The sequence below is a fragment of the Antennarius striatus genome, chromosome 18, assembly GCF_040054535.1.
Source record: "Antennarius striatus isolate MH-2024 chromosome 18, ASM4005453v1, whole genome shotgun sequence".
NCBI classification, from domain to species: Eukaryota; Metazoa; Chordata; class Actinopteri; order Lophiiformes; family Antennariidae; genus Antennarius; species Antennarius striatus.
In genome coordinates, this window is record NC_090793.1 from 11,888,231 (window position 1) to 11,907,287 (window position 19,057).

The window sequence follows — 19,057 nt, forward strand, 5'->3', positions numbered from 1 at the left end:
GATGGGAGGTGCTGACAGATAGAGAAAAAGGACTAAACAAACTGCAGGTTTCCTAAGTAAGAGACAGTGGAGGAGGCATGTCGTGGGAGCTAAGCAGTGATGTCTGCGAGGAGTGTGTAGAGGCGAGCGTGTGAATGGAAAAAGCAAAGCTGAGCAAACATCAGCAAGGATCCCACCTCACATAGAATAATAATGAGTTTTATATGTTGGTGTTGCATTACATGTGTAATTGGTGTTGCTGCGCCAACACCTCAAACAACACCTCAAACAAAAACAGGGACAGAAAATGGTCCCTGGTGTGAAATCACATCATTTAATTTCACAAGTAGCTGAAATCTAAAAATATGTGTCCGATCTTTAAAGTTATTTCTTGAAGTCAAGACAGTGAGCAGATTAATATACGGATGACAACAAACACTCAATCCTTTGTGTGAAATGACCAGTACAGTGTGCAGTAGCACTGTGATCAGTATGTCATCTTTGGCCTTGATCCAGCTAAGCTCAGACCATCTTTTTTGTCTCAGACATGCGGACGTCACACAGACAGTTGAGGACTGTCACTCTAATGGTCTCTTGTTTTGGCAGGCATGTGGGCTTATGGAAGATTTGATGCTGATATGTGTTACTGTGCATGTCTCACTGAGGAATGTACATGTCATGTCGGTGGTATTAAATAAATTAAAACCCCTGGTTGTTAGTTAACCGCTTTGCTAATCCATGTATTGTACGAAGTTCGACTGCAACCAAACACTGCCACTCGCTGCAGTGTGTATTTAAAAAGAATAATGGATTTAAATAATTTATAATTCCGCACCGTTGTTCTCTACTTAGGCAGGTACTCCACGTGGCGCCATCATTGAATTCCTGACTGCTTGCTTGCCATAGAAATGTTGTGGAACGTTTGTCAGTCACATGTAACCTACTCGATCGGCTGCAGTTGTTTGTTTTGGCACTTTGAATATGTTTCCTTGGCATTGTTAGAGCAGTGTATTTTAACAAAGCCTAAAAAATACAAGGGGAAAATATGGCCTGATCACAGAGGGACACAATTTATCCCATATTGTGTTTGCATTGCTGTGCACACCTCAAAACATACATATCTTTTACTCTCCAAATGTGTTGGGGAAGTAATCTTAATCAAGACACAGCTTGCCAGGTTTCCATTTGAAAATTCATAGCTGTCAGACATGTTAGGGAAAGGCAAACAGACTGTTTAACAAGGAAACCATTTGACCCAATCTGAAAGGTAATGCTGAAGCCTCCTTTTTTGATTTGACTGTCTGGATTTAAAGCTGTGCATGTATTGTAAAGGCAATATGGTTCAGCATGTGCAAACTATTATGTCCAGTGGTATGAGGATGAGGACTCCAGGGAAACATTTCAGTCAGTTATTGGACTTAATAAAACAAATCTCTTGTTGAAAAACTATTCTGACCTTCTTCAAGAGGGTGAAGTGAATGTGATAGGTGACAGAATCTTCTTTGTGAAATGGTAGTGAATTCAGAAACGTAAATATTGCAGATCAGCGATCAACGCCTATGGCTCATTAGCTAAACCTGTATAGACATACAGCAGGTTCTCTGCACCTTTATGAAAATACTGGGGAAGTATTTCTCCAACACTGAATCCAACCATGCAGCATGTTTCCCATCTGCTGTGGATTCTCTTCACAGTCTTACAGTTTGACTTTACTATGATTATTATAATATATTTGGCTTAATTTACACATTTTACAAGCAAACAGGGGAGGGACAAAATTTCACGTGTGTGGATCTGAAAGAATGTCCACTTTGGTGAAAATGAAACATTTTCAAATCCCCTGTAACAAAATAAAATATAGTAATACAAGACAGATGAAACATTAACATTTCACTCCACAGCAGCATTAATATTAACAGTATTAATCGTACAAATCCTACATTTGATTAGTGCACCACTAGGCAAGGTGACCCTTCACAAGCAAAACTGTCTTTAAATGTCCTGAGTCCAAAGATTTGTGCTTTTGTGCTATGTAAGTCCATTTATTCTTCAGTTTCTCTCTAAGGGTGTAAAGAAGGCCAGACATTCCACATAATGAACAACCACAGTGCCAATTCTGTCAGTCGATGTGACCAAAATGGTCATAGGCTGACATTCATGTCCCCTGCGTGTGTTTCTGAAAGCAATTCTCTGCTTTCTCCATCACAACCTCAGAACGTTGGTCCTTGGTTTTACCAGCTATGTGGCAGCCCCTGCTTTGAGTCGTCTATTTACACTTCCCTTAAATAAAGTGATGGAAAGAGAGAAAGCCTGCCACATGTTCTCCACACCATGTTTAGAACTGATTTGTTTGCATGTTGTATTTCCCAATGATTTTCAACCTTTTCACCTTTTGGGGCAGCATTAGCTCAGTCCACTGGGTGGGCAGTTGAAGACCTGTACAGACCAAAAGATCTGGAGTGTGAACTGGCAGTGGAGAGATGCCAGTTCACTTCATGAGCACTGCTGAGATGAGCAAGGCACCAACCCTTTACAAGTTGCTCATTGTGCACAACGTGAAGTGGCTGCCCGCTGCTCTACCTCTCACTATTTATCTGTATGCTTACAGACCCCTTGTTTGTGCATGTTCTACGACAAAGGCTGAGTGTAAAAAATATTTTTCCAAAGGGATAAATAAAGTACATTTCTTTTTCTTCTTTAAGCTTCTAAATATGTTTTCAAAACATTTAATTTTGAAAACATACTGCTGTAGGCAATGCCCTTGTCATAAAAAGTAAAAAAACAATTTCCTAATGGCGATCATTATAAAATAATAATAATAACAATAACAATTATTATTATTATTATTATTATTATTATTATTATTATTATTATTATTATTATTAATAATAATAATTATTATAATAATAATATTATTATTATTGTTGTGACATCAGATATAAATTAATACAATCATTTGTATTTGTGTTAAGTAATTCTGTTTTACTTAATAGAAATGATTGTGTTTCAGTATTGCAGGCAGTGAGCTGCTATTTCTGTGATTTGTTAGTGTGTGAGATCTAAAACAAAGATAAGGACTGACAAAACAAAACTTCCACCTCTATAGAAACTTCAATCACACACACCGTGCTGGAGGCTGATATCAATCACCAGTAAATGTTGAATTCCCCTGAACATTAACCACTGAACCACTGAATTTATTTTAACATTAACCAAACTTTTGAGCTTTATATGCTCCAGCAGTGCTTCCTCTCCTGTTTGTGTAGTATATCTACTCAACTCTCCTTGTTTATCCAGGAAGGTCGGCATCCTGCTTTTTATTGGAATCTTTATCAAGATATATTCACTCCCTCTCTATCTGCTGTTTTAAACTGACCTTAGTGTGTGCGATCATTCCTTCCAGGTTGACAGGTAATGAACCGTTATCCATCCTTCCACTGAACTCTCTACCGGAGGAGAACGTGGGCAGGGCCCACTACAAGCTGTGTGACCGGCTCAAACTGGAAAAGAAGCAGCGCAGGATGTGCAGACGTGACCCGGGCGTGGCGGAGACCCTCAGAGAGGCCATCACCATGAGCGCCCTAGAATGCCAGTATCAATTCCGCTTCGAGAGATGGAACTGCACCTTGGAGGGGCGTCACCGTGCTAACATACTAAAGAGAGGTACAGGCTTTCTACTTTGAATTCTATAGACCTGGTATCTCTCCAATATTGAACAATCTCAAAGAAAAAGTGAAACTTCTATGCATTTTACTCACATGCTCTTAAAGAAGAAAATAAAACATAAAATTAAAAGCACATTTTGAGGAACAATTTTATTCATCTTGTTTTCTTTCTCTGCCTCTCATTTGTTATACTCTGATGTGTTTTTTCCAGGATTTAAAGAGACAGCCTTCCTGTATGCAGTCTCATCTGCCGGCCTGACTCATGCTATGGCTAAAGCGTGCAGCGCAGGACGCATGGAGCGCTGTACATGTGACGAGGCTCCAGATCTTGAGAACCGCAAGGCATGGCAATGGGGAGGCTGTGGAGACAACCTCAAATATGCCAACAAGTTTGTCAAAGACTTCCTGGGCAAACGCTCCAACAAGGACCTACGAGCACGTGTTGATATGCACAACACAAATGTGGGCATGAAGGTTAGTGGAAGACGATTTTGTAATCACAAAACCAGAGAATTATCAGCAGACTGTGGTTCTCCTCAGCTCTATCTTATTTAGGTCTTATGGGCCACAAGTGTATTTTAAGTGAAAAAGCCACTGTATGCCACCTGCTATAGAGAAGCAATGATTGGCAAGTTAATTGTGATGTTTAAAAGCTAAATATAAGAAACTGAGCTAAAAGATAAGCAAATTTTGAATGCAATCATTGTGGACATAACGTAAAACGAAAACTAACTGTCCATTTTCGCTGGATGTATAAATACACACTCTCTAGTTAACTTTATAAGGTAAAAATGCTTCCAAATAAACTAATAAATGTTGCAATAACCTAAACATGGAGACTTTGTTACAAGTCGGTTTATGGAGCCTTAGCAAAGTGAGAGGTTTACATGAGAAAACAAAGAATTATGTAGGAAATGTAGAATCCAGTGTTTTAGACGCTTGATTGAAGCTACAAAAAAACTCAGAACAACCTATTATTTATTAGCTATTAATCCATATAAATGATTAAATTATGACTTCATCTATGAAGAGAATATTCATACAAATGCCGGTGATAGAACAGTTCAGGGAGTTCCTTCAAACGAAAAAAGAAAAAGAAAAAAGTACAATTACCTAAATGTCACATAAATAAATCTGTGATCTGGGTTAAAATTTCAACTTTTTAAAAACGGCAAACCGACTTTGAGTTTTAATACACACTGGGGGTCAACCAGGACATACTAATCAACAGTTTGAATGAGGTCAAAGTTTAGTGAAAGTCTAACACAAATGTCGGCTAATTGCTGACACGAATCAGTTAAATGGTGGGAAAGCTGTGATAATATAGCATGGTCTTACTTTCGTGCAATTATTTAAACAAACAGAAATGTGAAGTGCCAATTCATGTTGTGCCTTATCCAGATACAGTCTACAACCGTATCTATAGTTTTGTTTTTGTAATGCTGGAGTTTAAACATTACAGTCCTGGTAAATGATTGAGGTCTAAGATGAAACCGACTGGGCAAATATGTGGTTAGACTAAACAAAAAAGTGCTAATATGCATTATAGCATAGAGTTTATGGCATAGAGCTTCTCTGAAAAAAAGACCAAATTAATAAATAAAAGAAAAACTAAACTAAACTGATTAAAGTAAATGCCCCTGTAAATTTGGTGAAAGTGTTCATTAGTCAATATTTGGTTCTCTCTTCCAGGTTAGATAGGCAACCACTCTCAGTTGTGCTCTGGCTCATTCCAGTGATTGTTTGTGGTCAGCAAATAAGGGTTTTATCCTGGACGTGTTTTTAATAGTAAAATAAAAAGCCGAAATTGCTCTTAATCAGTCAAGCCAAAACAAACTGAGGCTCTGGAATCTGTTGCTTTTACTTAGCTTTTCTCATATTCTTTTCCTTGTAGTCTCAAAATCAGCTATAGTGGAGGAAAATCTTCCAAATGTTACTGAAAAACTCTCCCAAAAGACCAAAACAGACTCTTCCTTTTCTGCTTTGCTCTCCAAAACACAATTCCTCAAGAGATTTTGTTTGCGATAAAAGATTTACAACACTGTTTTTGTCCATTTTTGTGATTTGCAGTAAGGTGTACTGCATTTGTTCAGGATGAATTCCCAGGTGGAAGACAAAACTGGAATCTATTAGCCGTGTATCCCCGCGGCATTTGAGAGCTGACCTATCGAATGTTCATGACCTGCTGGTGTGATAAAATATGTACTTCTTCTTCCTTGATCTCTTTCACATTCTGAGAAACAATCTGTAGATGTTATCCAAACTGAAGACAACCTGTTATTGTCATTGGTTTTCACACACATATTGCTTTTGTGGTTGACACTGAAGTGAAAGCTGGCTGACTGCTGAGAGGTCAAGGAGTGTTGTGGTCAGTTTTGCTGACAACCTCTGTTTTACTTACAATTATGCATGATTTGATATAAAAGAAGACTTTTACTGTTCCCTTTTTCCTACTGTTTGCATGACATATTCTCTGTGTTATGATAGTATCCACAGTCTCCTCTTTCCCATAGGTGTTTGAATGGATTACCTATCTGAGAGTGTTTCTCCTAGCAAAACAACCCTTCACTTAACGTAATCCCAGCTATTGAACTTAATTACATACTGTATCATCTGTGGACATAAGTCAGTTGCCCTATCTACTAATATTCATTGGCTCTTTCATATGAAAGCTTAGATTAAGTTTTATATTATGCTGACGAAAGTTCCCATGCAGTAAATGAAGACTCTGTTTTATAATGATAACAATACAATAATTTGAAGCCCTTCATAAGACACTGAACTACCATAATCAACTGTGAGAATGCTCAGACAATTTTTTTTCTCTTTGAAGTGTTGCTTACAAAACACAGGGTCATTAAATTGCTTAGTTTCAGTGTTCCAATGCTGTAACAGTATTGCATTGTCTCTTGTTCAGGTAATCAAGGCCGGAGTGGAGACGACCTGCAAATGTCATGGTGTGTCCGGCTCCTGTACCGTCCAGACCTGCTGGAGGCAGCTCCTTCCCTTCCATGAGATTGGAAAGCAGCTGAAGCAGCGCTATGAGACTTCCATCAAGGTAGGAAGCTCCACCAACGAAGCCACGGGGGAGGCGGAGATCTCCACCGGCCGGAGTCAGCAGCAGCAACAGCAGCAGCAGCAACCGCAACAGCAGTCCCTGCATGGCTTGAATGATCAGATTCCTCGCACTATGGACTTGCTCCACATTGAGGACTCTCCCAGTTTCTGCCGGCCCAGCAAGTACTCATCAGGCACGGCAGCCCGCAAATGCTACAAGGACAAGAACTGTGATGCTATCTGCTGCGGGCGAGGCCATAACACTCAAAGCAGGGAGGTGACCCGACCCTGCCAGTGCCAGGTGCGTTGGTGCTGCTATGTTGAATGCAAGCAGTGCACACAGAGAGAAGAGGTCTATACTTGCAAGGCATAAATCAGTCAAGATCAGTGGAGCAAGTGAAAGATGAGTTGTTGAAGAAGAGAGGTGAATTTGTTCTTTAACAAGTGTTTACTTCCGCTGTTGGAACAGTGTTCAAACAAAAGAGGAGTGAGTTGATGGTGAAGCAAGAAGCACTTTGAGGGATTTCTATGGGTTTGGTTTCAGAGCACCTGTGGCCCCTGTGTTTGTGGTTTATGGATGACAAAAACTTAGACAACTGGGTCAACATCTCAAGCTTTTTCTTTCCATGGCTTTACCTGCCCTGAAGAGAGAAGTTTCTATTTTCACTCATTAAAAGAAAATTCAGCACATCTTTTTTTTTTTTTTTTTGTGAGAAAGATAAGCATCGAGTCAATGAAGGTCCGACACAAGCGCAGTTACGTCAACAGATTGGATTTTGGGGTATTGCCCAAGGAAGAATGATGCGTGTGTGTGTTTGTCAACGCTTTCTGTGAGTGTGTATTTCTATGTGAGGGGATTGTGAGCAGGGAGGAGGGGTCACGTGAGGACTTTTATGGCAATGAAATCCATATTCAGAGACTATTAAAAAAACAAAAAAGATAAAAAGACAGGGTGTAAGATTTATTCTACACGCACATATTTACACTCACACATATTGTGTGTTTGCATATGTATGTAAATAAATTCAGTTATGTTATAATGATATTATACAAGCCACTTATTTAGCAATGTTAAAACAAACCACTAACCACACAAATGTGTTGGTGTTTGTGTGCTCTCACTCGTTTTTCTTCTTGAAGTTGACAAGGCCCTTTGGAAAGCAGCACACTTATGTCTGATGTCTTGCGGAGGATAATTTATAGATCCTTTGGGACTACTCCTTCACAGGGAGAAAAAAAGTTTTTCTTTCCTTTTTTGTGCTAATTTAATATGAAGCTGTTAGTAAATGTATTAACAGGTAACAACGAAACCAGTCTGTTAAGGCTATTCTTGGCCTTGACCGTACCAGTGTTCAGGTAGTAACTTAAACCACTATGCCTATTTGGACAACTACCAGAGAAATTGTGCAAGTGCAAATGACATTTAAGATAGAGATGACAGTGGCCTTGTAATTACAGCCAACATCATTTCGACAGGTAATTGCTTGACCAGCAAAGAGTCCATGTGTGACTCAGATTAGACATTATAGAGATCTGCAGAATTTGACTCTTTAAATTGTTTGTTTCTTTAGTTGTTTCACTTTGAATACTTTGAAGTTGTAAAGAAAACTGTGGAGAACTGGAGGAATGTAGCCCCCTACCATTTCACATTCTTCTTTCCCCTTCAGCTGCCATGATCTGATTGAGCCATATTCAACACGAGTAGACATGCAGCATGTGCAGTGGGAGCCTGGTCAGTCAGTCCAAACAACATAGGGCAACTGGGACAATAATGAGACTTGACATGTCTGAGGAGTTAATTTGGTGAAGATGTATACAAAAGTCTCACCGCTAATATAAATGCATTTTAGAAGAGTAATATTTGTGTAATGTTTGGAAAATTGATGTCTAAATGCAAACATCCATTTCTAAGTTTTGCTGCCCTCAAGAGTTAGTAAAGTAAAAAATAAGTGAGTTAATTTGCTTGTCTATATTGTTGCTTGACAGAGTTAATACAGTGCGGCATAATGAACCTTGCTCTGCAACTACAACACTACAGGAAGGGTTATTCTGGACACATGTTAGCTCACTTACGGTAATTATCCAGAGTGGGATGCTCCTTTCATTTGTCCAGTTAATATAAGGCTACAGCTAAAGACAAGCTGGCTAAAAATAGTGAAAAGACTGGAAACAGGAGAAAACTAGTTAGCATGACTCTATCCAGCACTTCTAAGGTAGCATGTTATATCTTGTTGCCTTTACACTGCAGTGTGACTTACTCAAATAAGCTTGATTACAATGTGCTGGTTACTGAGCACTGGAGATTCTGTTAGGTGAGACTTGCTGTTTCCAGCTAATCCAAATTATGTGAAGGTAAGATAGTGACTGGTGGCTGTAGATTTCTGTATTAACTGGCCACATATGACAGCAGTTCAGATTACTTCATCTAAGATAATACCTTTCTATAAAATTAGTTCCAAGACATAACCATGAAGAATGGCAAATGTATATCTAGACATAACAACAATGCAGACAGTAATGTTGCATTGTTTTATCAACATTCTAAGAACATTACATCATATACTATAAGCCTTTGTAGATGGGTATGTGTAACTACTGAGTGAGGGACCCAGCTTTGTATTATAGCGCTATTCACGCACTGAAGCCGAAAAGCCCTTTAAAGTATTTTAAGATCTGTATTTATGGATACAGTGCAGTGCAGTTTTTCTAATAAAGAAAAAAATGTAAATAGAAAAGGTTTCTTCTTCTGTGGTATAGAGACTAAAGTGAGGCACATGCTCAGCTCTCGCAAGCAACTGAAACAGAAATTGGTGGCAATAAGAAAAGTTTAAATATGTGTGGTAATGTAACAGTGCTGCAACAAGATGGTTACAGATTGTAATCACAGAAACAGGACCATGTCAAACATATCTAACAATGGCTTTTAACATTCACAAATGGTTTAGTGTTTAGAGATAATGATGACAATACAGTACATTCAAAGTTCAAACACCATTCTCAAAAGCAAAGTCATGCTTTGGCATTAGCTCAATGTAGGATTGTTTTTTTATACCGAGATAAAGACAAAACATACACACATAACTTTGTATACTACATAAAAATCATGATAAAACTTATTCTGAGACTGGAAGAATAAATGCCTGCTTCCCACATCTTTTGGTGTGCATGCTTCTCCACACTTGTACGTGTTTCGGCCTGAACATACCAAGGTTCTCTACCATTGAACAGATTCTTAACAGCTACGACAACCATATGACAATGAATATAGTGTCTTTTTTTGTTTATAGATTGTAAATAGGCCTAAATATTTCTTAGGAGAAACAGGTGCATGATGCAGCAGCCTGTCAATTTCTAAACATAGCAGTCATCTATATTTTCAAATCCAGAACTCTGCACTGTAAGGTCATCAGTGGATAATGTACAAAATTCTGTTTTGTAGAGAAAAAAATAAATTATTTTTAAATGCATTATGGCATGTGTTTAATGTAAATAACATTAAAGTCTAAATTGATGTTATATCCTGTTTTTATTTTTTACCCTACTTTTCTTTTGGGTGTGTGTTCCTTTTTTGTGGTGGAGGCTTTGAGAAGCAGTATATTCCTTAACATGTTTCAGTTCATGTCTCATCATTTTCTGTCATACAAGCACAACCAAATCCTAACAAATTTAGAATCATCACACTTTTAGTTGCCTTCTTTCCATCAATACCATCATGATAACTTTATCAATAATGTTCAAACAAAATCACAATAATGTCATGTTTTTTTATAGGATTTTATCTTTTTGTATAATCAATTGACTTTTGTGAAAAGACTGTAATGTTGGTTGAGACCACACAGTGTAGTACATACTCACATTTGCTTTAGTGCGGACTGGTTTGTGCTTTCGTTTGGAGCACTTTACACACACACACCTGCTTGTTGTTAGGATTTGTACTGTGCTTGACACCAACCATGTTTTGTACTTTATGATAATGCTACACCAACAAAGCTTTGTCCATGTTCACTTATTCATGTCTTATGGGAACCCTAAATTATTTTCCTCTACCTCATGTGTATAGCTTGTAGGTATAAACAGATCACAAATGACTGGTAAGAATGTATTTAAGTTATTTAACATCTTTGTATAACAAAGGCGAAAAAAATCTGAAATAATAAATGAATTTTTAAATTATTTCTTTTTGGTTTCATTGGTACACAGAACATTTTAACGTAATTAGTCTACATATTTTGTCTTGGCATTGTTTTCCGTTGCGTAGGTTCAGGAACTTATACCATTTCTATAAAGTAAAACTTGACTGGCTTATTCCTGAACACATGTGGATATCTTTAATATCCATCTTTTGACAGCTGAACAAAGACACCCTCCTTCCATGTCATGACGTCATTGCTAGGATAAATATTTATGGGAATCTGATACGGGAAATCCTGAATTTTCAGTTTCATGCCAGATCATTCAGACCTTTCTGTGACAATATACTGTACATTATATACAGTAGCTATTTATCGTAAAGCTATTATCAAGGCCTCTGTCATACTTCACCATACCCTACTTTGGAATAATGTTTTTACTTCAGTGTCAAACAGGTAACATGAAACTCATCAGTGCAAGATACAAAATTTTAAGTTGTGGGTTTATGTACGTACATAGAGGAGAATTACCCTGTTGAACTACTATTTTCTCAACAAACAAGTGGAGATTTCAGTGAGTTTTCTCTCCCAACAACCTCCCATATATCTTGTGGCCTCACCATACAAGCCCATAGCTTCAAGAGCAGAAGGTTGTGTTGTCCCAAGCAGAGAATAGGAGCTTTACATCTGGTTGTAAAAATGAAACACAATTACAGGGTGCAGAGATCTAATACCTAAAACATCAGTGCAAAAGCTCATAATATCCCTGACACGTGTACCTATATTAGCGGTGCTGGAGCAGCACCTCGTTGGTGTTAGTCTTCCCATGGGTCAGAGTTGCTTCACTCTGAGACACTGAGAAGCTTTAATATACCACACCCACTAGACTTCTCCTACTTCCTGCCCTGTACCAAGTTCTAATATGAGTTGTAACTTTGCAGTGTGCTGTAATCCGACAATGTTTGGACAGCTGGTACCATAAAGGAAGTGCAACTAAAGCACATTCTGAAAAAAAAGTTAGAAAAAAATCAAGCAGGCTTTGCCCCCCACCTCCTCCTTACTACCTCTCATTTCCTCTGTCATTCTCCTGGTTTACTCATACAAGTCTATAAGGCTGTTGAGCAGACAGAGGATAGTGAAATAATTCTTGAACAGCTAAAAGTGCAAGGAGATTTGTTATTACAGTATCACTCCACTACACATGATGTTTATCTGCTGCCTTGTAAACGATTTGCTGACTATTGATCATGGTCTAGTTGATTGTATCTTGTGGGCGTGTCCCAATTTCAAAGCATTGTATACAAAGCCAAAGAAGCAGAGCTGGTACCATAGAAATAAGTGTTAAAAGCTGTGACTGTTAAAGCTATAGGTCAGTTTTGAAAAGGCTTGCCAAGATGGACATGACAGGATAAATGCATGTCTTGTTTGTGATCTCATAATTTCAAAATCTCATAAAGTAACCAATGCAAATAGTTATTTTAGTACAAAGGCAACACAAGTGACCTGGCAATCTTATGACAAGAAGTTATTGTCCTCGGTGGTCTTCCATGGTCTTCAGTGAGTCAGTAAAGAAAAATTAAAATGACAGAAATTACCTCAATTGCAAATGTCAAGTCATTTTTATTTGTATAATGCCAAATCACCACATTACTTATGTCAATGCACTTTCAAGAAAGAAGAAAGGGAGGTCTAGAACTACTCTGTGTTCTACAGAGACCCAACAATTTTCCTGGAACAAGCACTGAGCAACATTCTTAATTTCCCTTCGGGGATCAAACCAGTATATAAAATTAAATTAAAAATTAAAATTAAAATTCATAATGCAAAACTGACATTTAACACCAACAACAAGCAGATGATGGTGTTAAGACGGCAGGAGAGCAACAGAAAGATTTGGAGATGGATAGATACACAGACGAAAAAGATAGGTGAAGTGAGAAAACACAAAAACAAAATTCTTAGAGCCAATTTTTTTTTGTTTTAAGGCCCAATTGTTCACAACTACGTAGTCACAGACTGCAACATTCCGCGACACCCCTGAATTCAAAATTTTACCCTGACCTACTTGCATTGGTCAAAGATCAAAGCTTTGATCTATTGTCTTACTCACACTGGCTTTCTCCCTCATTTTTCTATCTTTATCCGGTTCCTGAGTGTACAAAAGTTTAAATTTGACCTTGATCTTGTCTTCTCAAGGTCAAGGTCATCATCTCATTTTCATCCCCTTTGCCGCCCAAGTAATATACTTTTTGGTTCACCTTTCTATCTGCAATGGTTGCGAAGATATTTGGTGGACTAACGGATGGACGAATGGACTAACGGATGAACACACAAAAGAAAAGAAAAAGAGGAATAGATCAAATGAATACAAGCTTAGAAGAGCATGCATTTATTTGATCCACTTTTCCCCTTTCACAAGTTTCATAGTCTGAAGTTTGATTTGGAGTTAAGAAAGTTTTCTACATAATTGTCAGGTTTTAAAGTAAATAATGAGAATCTGCTCTAACCCAGACTCATCAGGTGAAACATGTGCTGAGCACTATGAAAACACCTTAGCTCATGCTGTACGTGTAGTGAACTCATGGATTTATGATATTTTTTTCAGCACTATGGGAAAAATGGAGTTCCTCTCTGGAAAGTGTGATAGGGGTCTGAAGGGTATATGCCTTCCTCATCTCCTTCCTGTGCCCTGCCAAGCCAAGGTAGCTGTTTATAACTGTTTTTGATTGTTGTTAAGTACCTGTCAGAGCCTGGAAAAAACATGAGCTCAGCATCTCTCTAAACAGGAGCAAATGCAAAAAGCAGTGCATTAAGCAAAATACATTATGCATGTATATATATATATATATATATATATATATATATATATATATATATATTCATTCATTCATTCATCTTCTAAACTGCTTAATCCGCAAACGCAGGTCGCGGGGGAGCCGGCACCTATCCCGGCAGTCTCAGGGCGTGAGGCGGGGGACACTCCGGGCACGACGCCAGTGCACCGCGGAGCCACATAGAAACAAACAATCATTCACTCACACACTCCTACGGTCAATTTGGGACCGGCCAATCAACCTGAAGCGCATGCTTTTGGAGGTGGGAGGAAGCCGGAGAACCCGGAGAAAACCCACGCAGACACGGGGAGACACACACACACACACACACACATATATATATATATATATATATATATATATATATATATGTATATACAGTATATATACATGTATATATAAACCATGTGGCATACAGAAAAATAAGCAGTTAATTGGTTAAAACACACACACACACACACACACACACACTCACACACACACACACACACACACACACACACACACACACACACACACACACACACACACACTAGCAGGAACCTGTGGAAAGTCCACGATAAAACAATAACATCAGACTTCATACCAAACATGTGAAAACACATGTATTGGTATTATAAACCAGGTGCACCCATCACAGAGTTCTCCCACCAGCAGGCAGCGCATCCCGGTCTGACCCAGAACTGGCGTCAGCGTCTTTGGCGAGGAACGTGAATGAATGAATGAATGAATGAATGAATAAACAAATAAATATAGAAACTTTATAACTCATGAAGAAAGAAATAGAGAAACAAATATGCAAATGTCAAGCATGTTTATCAACGTGTTCGACGTACACACACACACACACACACACACACACACACACACACACACACACACACACACACACACACACACACACACACACACACACACACACACACACACACACACACACACATAAGAATTATGTTTAAATGTCAAAAAATTATTTATAGTGCTGTTTATGGAACAGAGACTCATTTCATTTATGTACTTCTAACAAAAACATTAACTCAATAATCCCTTCAGTTAAGATTACAAGACAGGCTGCTTAAATGATTAAACACAAGGAACATCATTTAAATGTGATAAATCTTGAATGTGCCTTGTGATAAGAGCGCTGCAAAATCTATCACTGATTTTTGATGCTGGAAGTAAATTTCTCCTTACTGGAGGTCTGTGCAGCTTTATCCACTTCACCCCCCCAGCACCCCAAACCTGGGGAGACAACTCATTGACCATGTCTGAGGCCTTCTCACAATGGGACGGATAATGATAATAACTGACTCAGGAGGTTTTCAGCACTTACTCACAATCATAAAAATGTCAGCTTCATATGACAAAGCTCATTTTTCACATTGCCCCCCCCTCTTTTGTAATATGCTACACTCCTACCCAAGTCCAAATGAAGAATTCAGTAGGTCCATAAATTATGCAAAAATGTGGACTTGAGTTGACATTTTCCTTCTGGAAAAATAGAATAATAAACAAACAAATTACTCTATAAATAATAAAGGAACATATGTTTCTTTCATTGACAAACATACTTGGAGAGAGGGGAAGCCCCAGAGACCCTATAGCGAGGTTCCTTGAGAGATGGGATAAACATAGATCTGTGTAGACGCCTGGCTTTTTTGGCAGGTCTTCTGCACTTGCAATAGCACCGGGAGAATTGGAGTGCTAGCCAGGAGAGGTGCAGGGTTAGAGACATTTTATTCTTGAGGAAATTCTTCCTATTACTCCATTATTCTTCTGAGCCTCTGAGGAGATAGATGCTCTAAATGCTCTAGCAGAAACTATTAGGAGTCTGATTCTGCTTTGGAGGGAAACACTTCACTATGATAAGTATGCTAGACAGGAGAATGTTCTGATGTATCACGAGTACGTTGTAAGTGATGCACACATATTTCTCAATACATTACTGTAATTTACATGAGCATAAAGTGCTGTGGAGATCACTGAATGGATATTCAATACCTTAACCATAGAGCTGAACATCAGCGCAGAACGGCCATTCAGAGTTGAGAGGGAAAAAGCTGCTTCAACCAGTTCACCACCTGTTTTGTGCATCAGGGATGTATGAAATATAAACTACTTGGACCAGTTGTGGGTTTTGTTTTCTCCCCAAATGTTGATGTTATATAAGCACGTAAGGGAAAACTGTGCAACTGTAAATGGAAGAGGACCTGGAAGTATCTATCAGCATTTGCAGTGACCTACGACCATGTCTGTGTGATAGTGATAGTGAAAAAAATTAGTTCTGTTGAGTGTGTGTGTGTGTGTGTGTGTGTGCGTGCGTGCGTGCGTGCGTGTGTGTGTGTGTGTGTGAATTGGTTGGATGAATCGGAGGAGCTGCAATGGCAGGCTGATGAAAGTGGGGTGGGAGGTGGGGTTACAGAGATGGGCCATGGAGCTGCTGTCCAGCTCATGCTTCAATTGTGCAGTAAAGATTCCCCAGCTGTCCTCAGGCTTATCCCTTGTGCTTATGTGATTAGGATACACGGCACCGTGGCTAGACCTGGCGCCTCTGTCCCACAGAATGTCAAATGAGATGAGATTAGAGGGAAAGGGATGAACAGGGTGATGCTACAATAACCCAGTGACAAACAGACTTCAACGGTTCAGCAACAACATGGGTTTGTCGTGTCCACAAGAGAGATATTAATCCAGTCACTTATTGCAGCCATCAAACACTCCTGAATGTTTTGTGACATTTGTGGCATTTAAATACAGATTTTGACTGTTATCAGCTATTCTTGTTCATCCCAGAAGGTAGATGCCTGTTCAGGATGAGTTTTCATACTTTACACCACTTTTATAATGTAATTTCCTAGTCATTTAACAAGATGTTTGGAAAAGTGGGAATTGGACACTAAATTGAGACAGCATTCAATTTTGAATTTATAAGCTCCAAATTAATTTATTGTATCGGATTTACGCAGTAATCTCAAACTCAGCGGAATTAAATTCTGAATTTACTCAGAGTAAAATTTCTCCTGATTGTAATCTAGGAAAAGACAGTCCCTTCCCCTTTCAGTTTTACTACCACTGAGGTAACCTTGCATGAGGCCCACAATGTGTGTGTGTGTGTGTGTGTGCGTGTGTTCAGAGCCTTCTTCAAAACCTGCAAACTTCTCCTTAATAAATGGGGAAACAACCTTTTTTTTTTTTTTGCAATCTCCAAAAGGATCCTCCATAATCCTTTTGGAGATTGTCTTCTGAAGCCACATGTTGTATTCATTGAATCCAGTGACTTTGGATATTTATTGCAGACAGACTTTTTTTATATGCAAACTGTCATGGACGGAAAATATTGGGACGTGTTCACACAGACCAGCATGGGAAAGCCTTAAAATTTGGGGAAATGCTGATACTAACACAGGAAGAGGCAGGACTTTTCCTCCAGCATCCTCCTGCTCTAGTGCGTCCATATTGGCCTGGGATAACGACTGACATGTAGAATGACAAACAGTGTGACTTGGTGTGTGAGCACCCCCCAGTCTTGCACAGCTGCATAATGCCTGCTGGACTGTACCAGACGCAATGGCACGGGTTCAACAGTAACGCTGAGCTCATGAGTCACAGCCCACTCTGCCTGTAAGCTGGAGGCAGTGAAACCACTGCTGTTGTTCCTAAATTAAGACAGTGTAACACACATGGCTCGACGTTGTGAGGCGTATGTGAAGGCAAGTCATTCATTCGCTCACGACTTCTATGTTACAGCATGTAATTTCGTGTGGGAATATGAGCCAAGGAGATAGTAATCCCATCTATAAAATGCAGGATAGTTTGGTTTAACTCAATTCCCACCCTTGCTGTTTTTGTGAAAAGTATTTGCCAACTAAATTGAATTGCAAAGGGTAGTGGGGTTTCGTTTAACAGAGAGGTACTTGAGGATCTGTCACCACAATCTCAACAAGTGTAGCTGTTTGCTTCAATGGTCGCCTCTCATAAGGACAGAAGAAAGGAGAGACCACATTGTTGATGGGGGTGGGTCTTCATTTTGTGTGAATTTGGTTATTTGTTGGCTGAGGTCAGCCCCATAAGATTAGTGGTAGTGGCAGTAGTGTGTGTGTGCTTATTTGTGTGTGTATGTGTGGTGGCACTGGACTAAATTGTTAATCCATTGATTAATCTGGAGTTAACATGCTGGCTTGAGTTCAGCAGAGACTTAAATCACAATTAGAATGGGGGGAAATATATTGAAAGGAGATGGTGGGAAAGCTGAAATGCTGCTTCTCCTCAACAGCGAAGGGAAGTTTGAAGAGGGAATTGAAGCAATAGCTTGGGTAGGTTTGTTGAATTGTCCTTTATTACTGTCAGCACAACGATTTGTGATTTATTTTGCTAATACAGTACATTAATTTAAGAATGTAAAACCTCCGAAATACAAACAGAACATGCACAAACTACTTCAATATTGGCCAAAAACATTTATTTAAACCTTTTTTCCTTATTCATTCATTGTGAATAAGAGAAACGTCAGTGTTCTGCAAAAACTGTGATTCCTTTATTTTAAGGATAATGGGGAATGGGGTGCATTGTCGAACAAGCTGAGAAATTCAGATTCTTGGAACATGTTCAAACAGGACAGTGAAAGAGTAACTGTTTGGAACAAAGAAGCATTCCTTGCGTCAGTGAAACTTGCTTTTTTTTCTCGTCCCTGTTTTCAGTAATGCTAGCAGGCCTGTTGAGAGAGACAAGCAGAGATTACCATGGAAAAAAACACTCATCATCCTAGACAACTATTTACGGAGCTGCTGTAGCCTCACATGAATGGTCGTTCACCTTGACTTATTGAATTATGGAGAAGTTGTTGACAGGTTGAGCAACTGTCTCCTCTGTTTTCCTTACATTCACTTAACTCAACATGGTGCTGCAGCTGTCAGTGCACTCCCATTCCCTGGCTGCTGCCAGCCAGGGTGGATGAGTGCACCTTACAGAATGAGATCACAGTGACCTCAGATTGTTATCATTCATCCTCTCCTCAAAACACTACTCGGATGACACAAGAAACTCACCCTGTAACATCAACTTTCATCCAAGTGGTCATTGGGACTGGATCCATGTTAGAAGATCGACTGGCCATCGCAATTGTCTTTTGACAACTTTATCAATCATGCAGTTACCTGGTGGAGCATTGTCAGTGTGACTGTGTGTATAATCAGGAGTTGTTAAGTCCTGGTGATAGGATTCACAAACACAATTTAATGAACTGATTGATGCTGGTCATGGGAAAAACACCAACAAATGTATTCTGCTGATGGTGCAACATTCTCATGTTAAACCGAATAATTCACTGCTGGACTCTTCCACTTCTTAAAGTGCTTGTTAAATTTTTAAGTTACTGTGTCACCTCTTGGTCCAG

General features: G+C 39.0%; 1 protein-coding gene across 2 annotated transcripts in view; it reads left to right on the forward strand.

The window, feature by feature from the left end:
• The window catches only part of wnt9a (wingless-type MMTV integration site family, member 9A), a 34,121-nt gene that overhangs the window by 8,249 nt on the left and 6,815 nt on the right, over positions 1-19,057 (forward strand). Inside the window, exons 2-5 of one of the 2 annotated variants that reach the window (XR_011038825.1) lie at positions 3,383-3,642; positions 3,856-4,118; positions 6,562-7,002; positions 13,437-13,533. Coding sequence is in view for 1 of the 2 variants with exons in the window: in XM_068340552.1 (XP_068196653.1) it covers positions 3,383-3,642; positions 3,856-4,118; positions 6,562-7,002 (964 nt within the window). In the remaining variant the exon portion in view is untranslated. The remainder of the gene's footprint in view (positions 1-3,382; positions 3,643-3,855; positions 4,119-6,561; positions 7,003-13,436; positions 13,534-19,057) is intronic. The other variant, XM_068340552.1, reaches the window with a different exon arrangement.